The following is a 16,227-nucleotide window of genomic DNA, read 5'->3' as shown; positions in this document are numbered from 1 at the left end:
ACGAGAAACACAACTCTTTTATTTGATTCACTTCCACGAGTTATTTTCACCCCTCCTGATACTTTAGTTTTTAACTACAATATATAACTTTGCAATTTTTAATATCCACGTTTTTGAGAATATATAGTTACACTACATTAAATATTTATTATTTTATATATTTTTTAAGGATGTGTTCAGCTGTACAGGTCATATAGATAGAATAATCCTTATAGCACTGGATATCCTATAGGGATATCTAATGGATAACCTAATAATATCCATTATATATTTCTAGGACAGCATGAGAATATCCTCGAGGATAACCTAGAGTTTATGAAATTATCTGAATAATAAAAATAATCGTGTTTTTTGCACTATACGTTAAATTTTTTACTTTTCCTAATTAAAGGAATTGGATTTTTTGAAGTTATCTGAATAATAAGAATATTTTTTGTCACATTGAGTCATAATTTTGACTTTTCCTAATTAAAGGAATTGACGTTTTTGAAGTTATCTAAATAATAAGAATAATTTTCTGTTTCACTGAATCGTATATGTTTGAGCTTTCCTAACTGTTTTTGAAGTTATCAGAATAATAAGAATAACTTTTTTTCTTACTGAATCATATGGTTGACTTTTCCTAATTAAAGGAATCGAAGTTTTCAAGTTATCTGAATAATAAGAAATTTTTTTCACATTGAGTCCTATTGTTGACTTTTCCTAATTAAAGGAATCGATGTTTTTGAAGTTATCTGAATAATAAGAAAAATTTTTTTCTTACAGCCTGTATCATTATGATTGGACAAATTATTAGATTCTTTTACTGCACCTGAAATAATATGAATAATTATTTTTCTTCAGTCTTTGTTAGCGAGCTTGAACAAATTTCGTTGATCCTCCTGCGCAGTTATCTGAAACAGAAAAAATAAAAATTTTTAATTTTTACTAAACATGAAACAATCTGCATTATCAGTTCTCGTCTAATCCACAAGAAGCAGACCTGGTCCATATTATTTTTTGAAGAGTTTTCGATATTTTTGATGTATCTTTGATGTTATGATTTTTTACGTCTTTGAGTTATTATGAGGCTATTCTTAATGTATTTTGTTGTGAGGGTATATATTATATTTATAAAATGTAAATTATATATATTTTTTAAATTTTCTAACAACTTATTTTTCATTTTTGTTTCAGCTTCAACAATTCATGCCCTTGGTGCATAATAATTGCTCGAAACATTTGATGATATTCTTCTGCGCTGTCTTTGCACCAGTTTGCTCGGAGAATTTGGCAATTCCGCCATGTAAGCCATTGTGCTTATCCGTGAGACGTGCATGTGAACCAGTCTTGTCAAGATTCAATCTTCCTTGGTTAAATATACTCGATTGTGATCGTTTCCCAGAAGCAAAATTTAGTGGTAAGTGTGACACTGTATTTCGTTTGGGGAAAAATTATTTTCGTTGCTATCGTCAGTACTCAATCTTTTCCTATATTTATTGTATAATAAAAATATATATAAGAATGTAAAGAATATAAATATAAGAATGTAAAGAATATAAATATAAAAATGTAAAGAATATAAATATACGAATGTAAAGAATATAAATTTAAAAATAAAAAGAGTACAAATAAAAAAATATAAAGAAAATAAAATATATATGCGGACAAGGAAGCTATAAGGATAAATTCTTTTGTTTCAAAGGGAACACTCTTTGCGTGCAACCGCCACAGGAAGAAGCAACTCTATCGGAAACCCTATCGCCAGCGGTTTCACCAGCAATTCAGCAGCAGTGGCCTGTTCAATCACTGCAACCAACACAGCTACCTGCTGCTTCTAATCACCATAATCAGTGTCCTAAACATTTTATCCAAGCACCGGATATCCACAATGTTAGTACGCTAAATATTTTTTCAAACTTGATTGCTTTTTTTTGAAAATGCATTTTTTGAACTATATGAAAATTTTGTAATTTCTCTTCTTACCTTTTCTTTCAATTGCGCAGATAACGTGTATTCCAAAGTGTGGTGCAGACGCTTATTACAGAACAGAGGACAAAAGATTCACGGAACGTTGGATGATTGGATGGGCATGGCTTTGTTTTCTTTCGACGCTTTTTACTCTTCTCACATTCTGGGTGGATCCCTCTCGATTTCGTTATCCTGAAAGGCCAATTGTCTTTCTGGCTTTGTGTTATAATTTGCTATCGGTCGCTTTCATCATTCGAGGGGCAGTTGGCTCTGAAAATTTAAGCTGTGCCAGTCAACTTGATGGACCATCATATGTACCAGTGAGTATAAATTTATAACTTTCTTCATTTTTTAAAAGCAGTTTTGCGAATTTTTTTAATTGTAAAATTAGTCGAAAACATTAATAGTTTTATATAAAAAAATGTTTAATCATTATTAAGTATATTTCCATAGAAATTAAGATTTTCAACAATTGCAAATTAAAACCTTTTGAAATCCAACAAACATATATAATAAGAAAATATTGTTACTACAACTTCTTCAAAATTATAAGAATATATATTGTTACTGTAACCACTTCAAAATTATTTTTATCCTTTCGATTAAATTATTATTTTCTAGAATTTCCTGAGAATTTTCAAATCAACTTTGTTTAGAATTAAATTTTACGAAATTTTGATTATTCGGAAATTCTTCAATTAAATATATAGATTAGAAATTAAAATTTCAAATAAATTCAAAAAAATTTCATATTAATTAAAAAAATTACTTCTACAGAATTGTTAATTAAAAGCATGAAATTTTCGAATTTTACAAAAGATTTGAATTTGAAACCTTTACAAAATTCAATTATTCCTTTAAAAATGCATGCTATGATGCTTCTAAGTTTTTAGAAGCTTGTAACTGAAATTCAATTTTAAATCAATTTTTATTAGAAAATTCTGTGTAAACATTTTTTATTTTTATGAAAATAATTTAATTATTGCAAAGAATTTAAATATAATTTAATTTTATCGACGAATTTTAATAAAAATTTTATGAATAATTGCATTTTTTAAAGATTTCAATTAAGATTGTATTAAAAACAAATTCAAATTCAGTTTTATTACTTATGAAAATAATTGAATTATTGCTAAGAATTATATTACAAAATTTTTAATAATTGAATTTAATCAATTAATTTTATTAAAATATTTAGGAATAATTGCATTTTTCGAGGAATTCAATTAAAGTTGTATTAAAAATAATTGAAATTCAGTTTTATTATTTATAAAAATAATTGAATTCCTAAAAAAAAATTTCTTATTTATGAAAATAATTAAATCTCTGTAAAAAATTTTTATTTTTGTGCAAATAATTGAATTATTACAAAGAATTTGAAAAAAATTTCAATAATTGATTTTTTTCAAACTCCAATTTTTTTAAAATGTATATTGAATTTCCTGTGAAATTTTTATTATTTATGAAAATTATTAAATGTTAGCGTAGTAGCATTTCATCAAAAAAAATTTTTTAAATAATTGAATTCTTTTGGGAAATTTTATTAAAATAGTTGATATATTGAAAATCATTGAATTGAGAAACATTTTTGAAAATAATTGAAATTTTGAGAAGAATTTTATTAAAATTTTTGAAAATAATTGAATTTCGGAGAAAAATTTTGTTGTATATTTATAAAAATAATTGAAATCTTTACGAGAATTTAAAAAAATGTTTTTAAAATAATTGAATTTCTAGGAAGAATTTTATTACTTTTGTGAAAATAATTGGATTCTTGTGATGAAAATTTTTATTTATAAAAATAATTCAATTTTGCCAAGAATTTTATTAAAATTGAATTTCTGGAAAGATTCTAATATATTTTTCAAAATAATAGAATTCTATCGAAGAAATAAATAAAAATTTTTGAAATAATATTAAATATATTTTAGAAATTCAATTATTATAATTTCGACAGAATTTAAATTGAAATTATTCAAAACAATTAGTTTCAAAAAATTATTAATTATCAAAGTATTGAAAAATCAAGATTTTCCGCAAAGATTTGAATTTGAAATTTTTTTAAAATTCAAATTGTTTTTAAATATTTAAGTAAAATTATTCAATTAATAATTTATTACTATTATAATTTTATGTTAGTAACAGTTCTTCAAGAATTCTAAAAATTAAATTTTTTCCCACTATTTTTAATGAAATTTCCTGAAATTTCGCAACTTTGTTCTCCTATTATAAAATTTGTATGTGACTCCCATTTCAATTTCTGAAATTATTCCCATCCTGATACAAATTAGAAACAAAAATCGCTTGTAGAATTTGGCTAAACCTAAAGATTATAATTAAATTATCACAAGATTACCGTGTACTATTTACTAATAATTGCTTATTATTCTAGGTACATGATGGTCTAAGAAGTATGCCATGCACAATTTGGTGGTTCGCGAGATATTATTTTGGACTAGTAAGCAGCGTATGGTGGTCGATTCTTTGTGGTTGCTGGTTTTTGAGTGCCAAACACGAATGGAGTAGTGAAGCTCTACACAACATATCAACTTATTTACACGCCATCGCCTGGGGCTTACCGATTCTTCTCACTGCTGGTAACTATCAGAACATAAAATAAAAACTATACTTATACATAGTAGAGGCGATAACGTGTTTTTAAGTCTTTTTTTTGTCCTTTTTAAAAAAAATTAGATATCTGAACGTCTAATTAGAGATATTGAAGTTATCTGAATAATAAGAATATTTTGTTTGTACTATCAGAGTAAAAAAGTCTATAAGTTCAATTTGTTTTAATAATTTTATTTTATTTTTAATTTTAACAATAACAATTTAATTTTAACCGATGAGAGTACGAAACAGACTACGAAATTTTAGAGCGAATTTACAAACTTTTTTTTTACTTAACAACGCAGTATAATGATGTTAAAATCATTTTTCAGGTTCACTCATCGCAAAAAGCGTCGTAGCAGACGAATTAACGGGCCTCTGTCAAATATCCGATGAATCCGCCCTCTGGCTGGAGGTTCTTCCACATGCAATTCTCCTCCTGCTGGGTTGTGGTTTCGCGTGCTTGGCAGGTGGCGCTCTCGTCCGTGTGAGAAGAGCTGTCCGATCAGCTGGCCGAAGTGCGACAAAATTAGAACGACTGATGACGAGGCTGGGAATTTTCGCCTTACTCTACGCCTTACCTGCCCTCGGTTCACTCGCGTGTACAATCTATGAATCGCGCATAAAACCACTGTGGAGGGAATTTGCATTTCTCGCCGCCTACAATTGTATAAATGCTCAAAATTGCGATCACGGTCCAATTTATTCAGCGGCGGGTCTTGAAGTTGCACTGCTCAGACTATTTCTTTCGTTGGTGATTGGCGTCACTGCCGGAATGTGGGTTTGGTCTGGAAAAACATGTAGAGCCTGGAGTCGTTTATTGGCTGCTCCTAGTAAACTCTCGAGGCCAACTGTCAATCTTGAGGCAAATCATCAATACGTCGATTACAGTATGTTCCATGGATTGAAATCTGTCGATTCTGTAGCTGTTGCGTGATTTTTTTCGTTTGTTTGTATTTTCTTTATACAAAGTTTTATGTTAAGAACGCATTTAGTAAGTTTTGTAATTTTATCAAAACGTATGGCAATTTTTAACATACAGTATTGTAACTTTATTTTTAAAGTTTTGTATATTTAAAAATTAATTGTATTTTCTCGTGACATTTGTACATTTTTTTTGTAAATACTGTAAATTAATGACAACGAAGTAAGGCTTTAAAAAGTACTTATCGAATGTATTTGTAAATAATGATGTTTATTTTAATGAAGAAATAAAAAATTTTAAATATTATTTGCGAGTTACTTTAATTTATCTATTATGTTGTATCTTTATTTCTTTTTTTATGTTAGATTTAGGACACTAGTTCTAAGTTTTAACGCAATTGTTTGTCTCTGACAACATTTCTAGCTTGTTTACTATGAAATTTAAACGCATTTTTTTATCCTTGCAATTTGGAAGTAAATTTAAAATTTATGGCTAAAGTTCTGATTTGCGAACGTGATGCATGAGGTAGAATAGGATATAAGTACAATCTCCTTTTCTATCTTATGCACGACGTTCGCGAGCCTATTCTGAACGAATAAAGAATTACTATTTCAAAACAAAGAAAGATTATTCTAATGTTAATGATAATGAATACAATGAATACTCACATGATTTTAAGAATAGTGTTAGTGACAATATGCTTGAGTTCGGTAAGATGTAAAACGAAACATGTGCTGCCATCTCCAACTCTTGATCGGTACTTCTTGAAGAAAAATTTTGACTTTCATAAACTAATCAACTGCCGAAAAGACACCAGCGCTTCTAACGGAAATTTTCGCAACTAATCTTCACAACTAGAAACTCTTTATCGACAACGACCATCTTCTTTTTCCGTACGGCAGAAGTTAATATGATCACAAAAGTTTTGTAAATTCAAACCTTTAGAATGAAATAGAAAGAATTAATCATATTCTACAGTGTCTTAATAAAAAACTATGTATGAAACACAGTTCAAAGAGTAATTAGCTTCACGAATTAAATACAAACTTTGTAAAAATAAGTTGCTGGACATAGTTCTGATACATTGTAAAAGGGCGTTAGAACCCCTAGAAAAAAATGACGCTCAAATATAGAACAAAATCAATACACAATACGGTACTCCACATTCCACTATTATAAATACGAAAAAAGTATTAATACTTTGCAACCACTTACAAGAAAGCTATTTATAAACTTTCCTATTGAATAGTTTTTAATAAAGACTAAATAAAAGTAAATTTTTTGCATACTTGACAAATATGACCAGTATTATGTTTCAACAGAAAAGAATTCAAACGTAAAAAAATTTAGTGGCCCTGAAAAGGGCCGATTGTTTGTTTTTTGATGATGATGATGGATGAATGAAGTTAACCGCCGAAACCGTACAGGGTGCGGCCTTGACGCTTGAGGGCATAGACGACGTCCATGGCGGTGACGGTCTTCCTCTTGGCGTGTTCGGTGTAAGTGACTGCGTCACGGATCACGTTCTCAAGGAACACTTTCAAGACACCACGAGTCTCCTCGTAGATCAATCCCGAAATACGTTTTACTCCACCACGACGAGCCAGACGACGAATGGCGGGCTTGGTGATACCTTGGATGTTATCACGCAACACTTTACGATGGCGCTTTGCTCCTCCTTTTCCCAATCCCTTTCCACCCTTTCCACGACCAGTCATTTTTGCAGAGAATTAAGTAAGTACGTTCAAACAGAACAGAGAACAAACTCGGAATGATATTTCGTTGTCTGAGCTCTCAGTTTTATTCCCTCCGGAACTCCACTTCTCCCCTCCATGATCTGACCAACCAATCAGGATAATAGTTCCCCCTTCCTCTTGACTAACCGATGCAGGAGAATCTCAAACCTATAAATATGTGAGTTTTTACCGCCATAACCATCAATCGTCACTTGTACTTTGAACTTCGAAGCAATGGCTCGTACTAAGCAAACCGCGCGTAAATCCACCGGTGGTAAGGCACCAAGAAAGCAACTCGCCACCAAGGCCGCTCGTAAGAGTGCGCCTGCAACCGGTGGAGTGAAGAAGCCCCATCGCTACAGGCCCGGAACCGTCGCTCTCCGTGAGATCCGTCGCTACCAGAAGAGCACAGAGCTCCTCATCCGCAAACTGCCCTTCCAACGCTTGGTCCGTGAAATCGCTCAGGACTTCAAGACCGACCTGCGCTTCCAGAGCTCCGCCGTGATGGCCCTCCAGGAGGCCAGCGAGGCCTACCTCGTCGGTCTCTTCGAAGACACCAACTTGTGCGCCATCCACGCCAAGAGAGTCACCATCATGCCAAAGGACATCCAGTTGGCCCGTCGCATCCGAGGAGAACGTGCTTAATTTTTTCCACCACACAAAACAATCGGCCCTTTTCAGGGCCACCATATTTTATTACGTGGGCGTATATTTGGAGCAGGCATTTTAGTTTACTTGTTTTGAGCTTACAGACAATGCTTATTTTTCTTATTATTTAGATAACTTCAGAACACTCTTAATATAATTCGAGAATAAACATAAGATTAAGAATAGAATAAATGTGTCTTATTATTCAGATAACTTGAATTTTTTCAATGACAATTATTAGTAAGATCCACTAATCGATTCTTAACATAATTACATAAAATAATACTTTTGAATTTTCTTATTATTTAGTTAACTTCAAAACGTCATGTTCAAAATTCAAAGAATGAATCACATTTGAAATTTACATGCATTATTGCTATAAAGTTTTACACTGAGAGAAATGATTGGTTATTCGACTATTTACTTATTGTTAGTTAAATTAAAAGTTTACTTTTTGTGATCATAAATACAGTACTAAAACTTTCTATTTATTCAAATGGTTTGTTTAATTTGTCGAAATTTTTATTTATGACGCTGACATTTTTATTAATTTTCAAATTCTTCATTTAGGTACTTAATTTTATTTTAATAAAAATTGATGTCAGCATAATACTATTGAAATTTATTTACTAACCTTATAGAAACGATAATGTAATACTCAATATACAGAGAATTTGGTTGCATACATTTGATGTGTATGCAGTTTAAAGGTATTGAAATTTGAATTTATTTCTAAATTAATTCGTTTACAGTTTCCTCGCATGCAATTTAATTCTAAGCAATATTTTTTTAATAAAATATTATTAACTTAATACGTAAACAGTTTTATCGTATGCAGTTTAATCGTATTAAATTTAATTGTATAATGTTTATACTCAAAACAATTTTAATAGACAATTACCTTGTATATAGTTATATTGCGTGTGCAGTTTTTCTGTAAGCTATAACAACGGCTCCAAAAATAAAATAACGAATATGTTATTTCGTATTCTGAAAAATGAAACGATGTCGCAACATCCTAATACATATTTATTTTATGTAACCTAAAATAAATGTTTTCAGTTTAGAAAAGACGAATAATTATTACTCTTCAAAACAATATTTAATTTTAAATAGTTTAAATTAAAATACTGACTTATATTATACTTTAAAAGTTGAATAATTAAATACATCAATACAAATTAAGTTGCAGATATTATCTGCAACGTTTCAGATAATTCATTTCATTAACATCAGAATATACAGTTATTCTTCTCTTATAAATTAGAAACTTTGTTTCAATCAATACAACAGATGTGACTTTTGTTAAATATACTGTCTATATAGCGAAACATAGAAAGTTTTCTGCACATCGAATTATAGAACTTGTGGTAAAGAATAACTTAAATTGCAAACAATCAAAGAACACGAATTCAAAAAATAATTTAATAATTTTAACGAAACGCATCTGCTACGAAAAATTATGCATTAGATAAAAGACAATTTGTCAAGATAATCAGACTAAACGTTACTATAGCATATAATATTATAATCATTTTGTTATTATACCATAAAATATGATTAAAAAAAATTTAAATACAATTCAACTAAAATTAAGGAAAAGGAAAAGGAAAAAATATCTTGAATGTTGCCAGAATATATATCTATATCTCATGCATCTACGTCTAAATGGCAGTACAAAATTTCTGCAAAAAAGAAATATTGTTTAAAAATATACGAAATCGCATATTAGTGATAATAATAAATTGTTCATAAATTTTTTATTATTGAACTACACATTAATCCACGCGCCACCAAACTACATTGAGAGCTAGAACTCAAAACAAAATTAAACTGCTCTCAATGTCTTTAGTTTATATTTACTAATAAAATAAGTTAAATACTCCACAAGAGTGATAACCAAAGCGTTGATATTAAAACTGAAATATTTAAAACTTTAATTTGTCAGTATATTTTTAACAATTTTCCAAACTTGTAACGTCCGTTCACTTATAGCAGAGGCCCGGAAAGTATTGATTTTTGCAAGAAACTACCACAAGATTAAAGAATATTTTTAAAGAACCGAGGAAGACAATATTCGTGCAAGTGAAATTCAATATATTATCAAAACGATAAGTATAATTTAATCATTAAAAAATATAAAATCTTTTGAATGTGGTTCGCAAGTTAGCGACAATTTAAACGGCAGACGCCCAACGAGCGTCGGGGTCTTTCTTCAACGTTCGTGCGTTTTACTAACACCCGACTCTCTTCGAAAAATGGTCACTTCAGTCTCACAAGTCACGTTGAGAGCATCACTGAGTTTACTTGAACTTTTTTGAAAACTATCTCCACGAAATGGCAGACAAAGTAGAATCCCCAGCCGCACCTGCAGTGGCGACTCCGAAGAAAGCAGCCAAGGCGCAGAAGCCCCGCGCCAAGGCCAGTCACCCGCCAGCGTCGGAGATGGTGAACGCGGCCATCGCCACTTTGAAGGAGAGAGGCGGCTCTTCGCTCCAAGCCATCAAGAAGTACATCGCCGCCACCTACAAAGTCGACGTCGAGAAGCAGGCTCCCTTCATCAGAAAGTACCTGAAGGCTGCAGTCGCCAGCAAGGCTCTGATCCAGACCAAGGGCAAGGGCGCTGCAGGGTCCTTCAAGTTGAACGTCGCCAAGGCCGAGGGCAAGGCCAAAGCCAAGCCCAAGACCAAGACTGCCGCCAAACCCAAAGCTGCTGCAGCACCAAAGGCCAAGAAAGCAGCTTCTCCGAAGAAGGCCGTGGCAGCCAAGACCAAGAAAGCCGTCGCCGAGAAGAAGAAGACCCCGAAGGTTGCGGCCAAGCCACCGAAGGCCAAGTCCACCACCGCCAAACCCAAGGTGACCAAGGCTGCTCCCAAGAAGGCGGCCAAAGCTTCGCCCAAGAAGGCTGCAGCGCCCAAGGCGAAGAAGCCCGCGGCAAAGAGGGTTGCCAAGAAGTAAAGTGGAAAGAAATTGATAGTGGATGATTGACAACAAACGGCCCTTTTCAGGGCCACCAATTGCTTTTTACGAAAGAATTTTCTTTGTCTCAAACAAATATTTAGAATAGTAGTCAAGTCCGAAATAATTAATAATAATTTAATTCTTATATTTATCAAAATTTTAAAAAAGTACTACAATAGGCGATTCCACGTTACCTTTTAGTATCCATTCTAATTTAGGATGGAAATATTTTTTTTCTGTTTACAAAAAAATGGTAAATCTGTATTTTTTTATTAGTAGACAAATTTTTGGGTTGTAAATTTAAAAGAATTTAATTTTCTAAAAGTAGACTTATTCATAATTATTTATAATTCTAAAACTACCTATTGAATTTAGAAAATTCTGACAAAAACTTCATCTCTAAATCAATTATTTTTAAATAATTTTCCGAAAGTTCTACTAGAATAAATTTAATTAAAATTATTAAATTATTATTTAAAAATTGAGTTTTTGTATTTTTAAATAATATAATATAAAAAATCAATTTTTTATAGTCCTTGTCACTGTAAAAATAATTAAATTTTTGGAAAATATAAATAAAAAAGTTGTGAATCCAGATGTTGATTACATGAATATTTTGCCTTCTCTTTACGGTGAGCAAAAAAAAAAATTTCCTCCACGAGGAAGCAAAGCAATTGAACTTTTGAACAATTTTAATTATAAATTTTATTTTACTTTGTTCAAAGATAATTGAATCTTAAAAAATTGTAATAAAACAATGGTAAGAATTAGGTTTTCCAAAATAATTGAATTTGTTCAAATGTAATTTTTTGTATATGTATTTAATTTGTCGGAAATGTCATTGAAAATAAGGTTCCTAAAATTGGCATAGTTTCAAAGATATTGTAACAAAATAATTGAAAAAATTAATTAAATATTTTCATTACAGATATATGAAAAAAATTTGATTCAAGAATTGATACTTCAGTTTTGACTGTTATTGAGCAACTTCTAATAATATCTAACATAAAGTAAATGTCACATAATTCAGATAGAGAAAGAAATTTTTCAAAATAATTCAAATGAAAAATAAACAATGCATGTAACTCAATTGTTCAAACGTAAAAAATATTTGATGGCCCTGAAAAGGGCCGATTGTTTTGTGTGAGGGTGAGTATATGGATAATTTAAGCTTTCTTTTCGGTCTTTTTTGGCAAAAGAACAGCTTGGATGTTGGGGAGAACACCACCCTGGGCGATGGTGACTCCAGAGAGGAGCTTGTTCAATTCCTCGTCGTTCCTGATGGCGAGTTGGAGATGACGGGGAATGATTCTCGACTTCTTGTTGTCACGAGCTGCGTTTCCGGCCAACTCCAAGACTTCGGCAGCCAAATATTCCATAACTGCGGCTAGGTAAACTGGAGCACCAGCACCAACTCGCTCGGCGTAGTTTCCTTTGCGCAAGAGACGATGGATACGACCGACTGGGAACTGGAGTCCGGCCCGGTTGGAGCGGGTCTTTGACTTTCCCTTGGTTTTGCCACCTTTGCCACGTCCTGACATTTTCGATTTAGTTTTAGATTAACGATGTGAACACAACGAAAAATACGAAGCGAATGATGTTCTGCGCCTGAAATCCGCCTATTTACGCTCTCTCCACAGGTCACGCCCACAACTGCGCTCCCCTCTCTTCGTCGTGAGTGGCAGATGGTTGCAGTGAGTCCCCGCACCAATCAGAATGTAGGAGCACGACTGTAAGAGAATGTAAATAGGGCAGTTTTCGCTGCTTAATGTCAATTCGCTTTGTGTTCTCTCCGAGTTCAGACGTTCTTTCTCTGAAAACAACCATGCCTCCTAAAGCAAGTGGCAAAGCTGTCAAGAAAGCCGGCAAGGCTCAGAAGAACATCACCAAGACTGACAAGAAGAAGAAGCGCAAGAGGAAGGAGAGCTATGCCATCTACATCTACAAAGTGTTGAAGCAAGTGCACCCCGACACTGGAGTCTCCAGCAAGGCCATGAGCATCATGAATTCGTTCGTGAACGACATCTTCGAGCGCATCGCTGCCGAATCTTCCCGCTTGGCCCACTACAACAAGAGGTCCACCATCACCTCCCGGGAGATCCAAACTGCCGTCAGGCTTCTCCTTCCTGGTGAACTCGCCAAGCACGCCGTCTCCGAAGGCACCAAGGCTGTCACCAAGTACACCAGCTCCAAGTAAATCTTGACCACCATTTTCAAAATACAATCGGCCCTTTTCAGGGCCAACAAGTATTTTTACGAAAGAATTATTTGGTTCCAAATGTGTTGCAGTATTAGGGCTACCTTTCTAGTAAGTCACATGTTGACATTGCAAATTTGATAGTATCCAGTTGAAATCGAAAGGGATAATGGTTATAACATTAGTTCAACTTAATTTTAATTATTTATAATAAATATATTATTTATTTATTATTAAATTTAATTTATTGGTTTATATCTAGATATTTTTTCTATTGCGTGGACAACAAACTTTTTTTGTTTTTATACAAAAAATGAGAGAAGATTGGTTACGGTACTTCGGGACAGTAGGGGACATTTGAAAAAGAAACAGAATATAAAAAGGAACAAATATTATATTAAGAATATCTATATTATATTCATATAAATAACTTCTTATCATATAAAACCAAGTTCCTGTTTTTTATTTTTCTCTTTTCTTGATTCACAACATAAGTATGTTATTTATAAAGCAATGGAAGCTGTCAGATTTCTTAAAGAATTGAAACATTTTGCTAATAATTGACTTATAAGAGATATAAAGTATTTAGTTACCATTTTACAGACGGGACAGTAGTGGACAACTATGTTACAATCGTTAATCAATTATTTTTCTGCTCCACTATATAATTTGTAGGATAGAGACCAGAACATTCTAATTGCTTGAGGTTATTCATTTATTATTGTAGCATCGGTAAAACAGTGAGTGTAAGCGCGTAACCTATTCGTAGTGCGTGTGCAAAAATGAATTCATTTTGGCAGAATATAAAATATGAAAATAAGTGACATGTTTTTAATCATTTCTTAAAATGATATTCTTGAATTTTATATGAAGTAATTAATGAATTTTAAAATATGAGAATTAGAGATTATAAAGAATTTTTGTTTAAATCTAATACAAAAGAATGTATATATTAACTATTAGAGGCAATGTAGTGCAAGTGCCTCGAGGACAGGGACAGTAGGGGACATTTAGTCTGCTTTTTAGTCTGTCATTTCGTTTTAAATAACCTCAAAGTTCTTCTATAAGTTAATAAAAAATTAGAGTATGTTATAGATATTAATAAAATAAACCAAACAATATTCATTTGCTAGCTAATAACTTTTTTTTGACCAAGGGACATAGATTTTACATTTTAAATGAAATGAGAGATATATTTCTACTAACAGCTGAACGCTTTTTCACGTTGAGTGGAATCTTAGTTTTAATATCAAGTGTTAAACTTTAAAAAAAATTATATAATATTTACTAAGTTATATCAATTAATAAACTTCACTGGTTTACAGTGAAATTGCCAATCGAACAAAACATTTTTTTTCGAATAGTAGGTGTTTGTTGAGTAAGAAAATCAAAGTTTTAATTTTTTTCCCTCGTGCAGTTTTTCTGTAGCTTCAAATTTTGCAGTTTCGAGGTGCGACGCCACTTAAACTTACCTGCAGGAAAATTAGCTTGTCAAAATATAATAAATGAGGTATCATTGGAAAGTTTATTAAATTACCTTTCGATCCATAGGTCACAGAATAAAATTCAACAAGAATTGAGAGAGTTACAGTCGATTAAAGATGAAATTTCATGACAATTTTGATGATTTTTAGATATTTGAGTAACTTCTACTATTTTTTTCTACATCAAACAGGAAAGAATGTTTAGGTTTTAATTTTTTTATTGATAGACTATATCATTACAAAAATTTTGAGCCCTTGTGGACCTCGATTGGATTAAAAATGACAATTCTACACTAAATTTAGTGAACGAAACTACATTCTTCATTTTTAGTATCCCTTAAACATTTGCAGCAAAAATTCAAGTAATAAAATTTAGTTAAGCCCTAAAGTGACTAAAATCACTAATCAAGGGTTTCTGAAGTCGTAGATTTCGAATGCAATGTTAGTTTTGCAAATTTCAAAATGGCGGATCCAATATGGCGGACAAATTTTTAAAAATCGATTAAATTCGTCTCAAATTCGTTACTCGGGGGTTTTTGGGGTCGCTGATTACGAATCCGATGTCAGATTTCGATAATTGAAAATGATGGATTCATAATGGTGAACGAGTATTTTAAAATCCATCGAATTCGCACCTACTGGATCCGCCATTTTTAATTTTCGAAATCTGACATCGGATTCGTATTCAGCGACCCCAAAAACCCCCGAGTAACGAATTTGAGACGAATTTAATCGATTTTTAAAATTTTGTCCGCCATATTGGATTCGCCATTTTGAAATTTGCAAAACTAACATTGCATTCGAAATCTACGACTTCAGAAACCCTTGATTAGTGATTTTAGTCACTTTAGGGCTTAACTAAATTTTATTACTTGAATTTTTGCTGCAAATGTATATATATACTAAAAATGAAGAATGTAGTATCGTTCACTAAATTTAGTGTAGAATTGTCATTTTTAATCCAATCGAGGCCCACAAGGGCTCAAAATTTGTGTAATGATATAGTCTATCAATAAAAAAATTAAAACCTAAACATTCTTTCCTGTTTGATGTAGAAAAAAATAGTAGAAGTTACTCAAATATCTAAAAATCATCAAAATTGTCATGAAATTTCATCTTTAATCGACTGTAACTCTCTCAATTCTTGTTGAATTTTATTCTGTGACCTATGGATCGAAAGGTAATTTAATAACCTTTCCAATGATACCTAATTTATTATATTTTGATAAGCTAATTTTCATACAGGTAAGTTTAAGTGCCGCCGCACCTCGAAAATGCAAAATTTGAAGCTACAGAAAAACTGCGCGAGGGAAAAAAATTAAAACTATGATTTTCTTACTCAACAAACACCTACTATTCGAAAAAAAAATGTTTTGTTCGATTGTCAAAAAAAAGTTTTTAATTTGTAAACCTGTGCTTTTAACAAATTTTAATATCATTTTACTAAATATTGTAAGTTTTTTAATGTTTAGTAATTCGATATTATATCATAAAATACTTTTATCACATTGTGTCCTACACTTGTAATATACTTTTATAAAATATAGTAACTTTTTTCCGTATATAACTGAAGTTGTCATTGACGCTCAGCATCGAAATAGCTGTTTTTTTTATTTTTAGTGATAACACATTTAAAAATTTCACTTCGTTCATTTATCTAGGAAGTAAAAATTTTTTAAAGCAAAACGACGCCCGACAATGTAATAAAGAAATTTA

General features: G+C 31.5%; 6 protein-coding genes across 6 annotated transcripts in view; 4 read left to right on the top strand and 2 right to left on the bottom strand.

The window, feature by feature from the left end:
• The window catches only part of LOC122506642 (frizzled-4-like), a 31,076-nt gene extending 25,285 nt beyond the window's left edge, over positions 1 to 5,791 (top strand). The window contains exons 2-6 of the mRNA XM_043618949.1: positions 1,177 to 1,399; positions 1,685 to 1,872; positions 1,986 to 2,270; positions 4,343 to 4,547; positions 4,893 to 5,791. Of these exons, the coding sequence (XP_043474884.1) occupies positions 1,177 to 1,399; positions 1,685 to 1,872; positions 1,986 to 2,270; positions 4,343 to 4,547; positions 4,893 to 5,497 (1,506 nt within the window). The 3' untranslated portion in view covers positions 5,498 to 5,791. The remainder of the gene's footprint in view (positions 1 to 1,176; positions 1,400 to 1,684; positions 1,873 to 1,985; positions 2,271 to 4,342; positions 4,548 to 4,892) is intronic.
• Positions 5,792 to 6,846: 1,055 nt separating this feature from the next.
• LOC122506724 (histone H4) lies at positions 6,847 to 7,218 on the bottom strand. Its single transcript, XM_043619042.1, has one exon. It carries the CDS (start codon positions 7,201 to 7,203, stop codon positions 6,892 to 6,894), a length of 312 nt encoding a protein of 103 aa, XP_043474977.1. The 5' UTR covers positions 7,204 to 7,218; the 3' UTR covers positions 6,847 to 6,891.
• Positions 7,219 to 7,415: 197 nt separating this feature from the next.
• On the top strand, positions 7,416 to 7,904 carry LOC122506676 (histone H3). The gene has a single exon (XM_043618995.1). The coding sequence runs from the start codon at positions 7,456 to 7,458 to the stop codon at positions 7,864 to 7,866; it is 411 nt and encodes a 136-aa protein (XP_043474930.1). The 5' UTR covers positions 7,416 to 7,455; the 3' UTR covers positions 7,867 to 7,904.
• A 2,218-nt stretch (positions 7,905 to 10,122) lies between these two features.
• On the top strand, positions 10,123 to 11,048 carry LOC122506646 (histone H1C-like). The gene has a single exon (XM_043618954.1). The coding sequence runs from the start codon at positions 10,207 to 10,209 to the stop codon at positions 10,825 to 10,827; it is 621 nt and encodes a 206-aa protein (XP_043474889.1). The 5' UTR covers positions 10,123 to 10,206; the 3' UTR covers positions 10,828 to 11,048.
• A 900-nt stretch (positions 11,049 to 11,948) lies between these two features.
• Positions 11,949 to 12,444, bottom strand: LOC122506692 (histone H2A-like). Its single transcript, XM_043619012.1, has one exon. It carries the CDS (start codon positions 12,369 to 12,371, stop codon positions 11,997 to 11,999), a length of 375 nt encoding a protein of 124 aa, XP_043474947.1. The 5' UTR covers positions 12,372 to 12,444; the 3' UTR covers positions 11,949 to 11,996.
• A 155-nt stretch (positions 12,445 to 12,599) lies between these two features.
• LOC122506666 (histone H2B) lies at positions 12,600 to 13,062 on the top strand. Its single transcript, XM_043618985.1, has one exon. It carries the CDS (start codon positions 12,656 to 12,658, stop codon positions 13,025 to 13,027), a length of 372 nt encoding a protein of 123 aa, XP_043474920.1. The 5' UTR covers positions 12,600 to 12,655; the 3' UTR covers positions 13,028 to 13,062.
• Positions 13,063 to 16,227: the final 3,165 nt, after the last annotated feature.

The sequence above is a fragment of the Leptopilina heterotoma genome, unplaced genomic scaffold, assembly GCF_015476425.1.
Source record: "Leptopilina heterotoma isolate Lh14 unplaced genomic scaffold, ASM1547642v1 Lhet_43, whole genome shotgun sequence".
NCBI classification, from domain to species: Eukaryota; Metazoa; Arthropoda; class Insecta; order Hymenoptera; family Figitidae; genus Leptopilina; species Leptopilina heterotoma.
Note: the sequence above shows the minus strand (reverse complement) of the source record. Positions and strands in the feature narration are given on the sequence as shown.

Coding starts and splice junctions, on each gene's coding strand:
- LOC122506724 (XM_043619042.1), bottom strand. CDS start 7,203: ATGACTGGTCGTGGAAAGGGTGGAAAGGGATTGGGAAAAGGAGGAGCA.
- LOC122506676 (XM_043618995.1), top strand. CDS start 7,456: ATGGCTCGTACTAAGCAAACCGCGCGTAAATCCACCGGTGGTAAGGCA.
- LOC122506646 (XM_043618954.1), top strand. CDS start 10,207: ATGGCAGACAAAGTAGAATCCCCAGCCGCACCTGCAGTGGCGACTCCG.
- LOC122506692 (XM_043619012.1), bottom strand. CDS start 12,371: ATGTCAGGACGTGGCAAAGGTGGCAAAACCAAGGGAAAGTCAAAGACC.
- LOC122506666 (XM_043618985.1), top strand. CDS start 12,656: ATGCCTCCTAAAGCAAGTGGCAAAGCTGTCAAGAAAGCCGGCAAGGCT.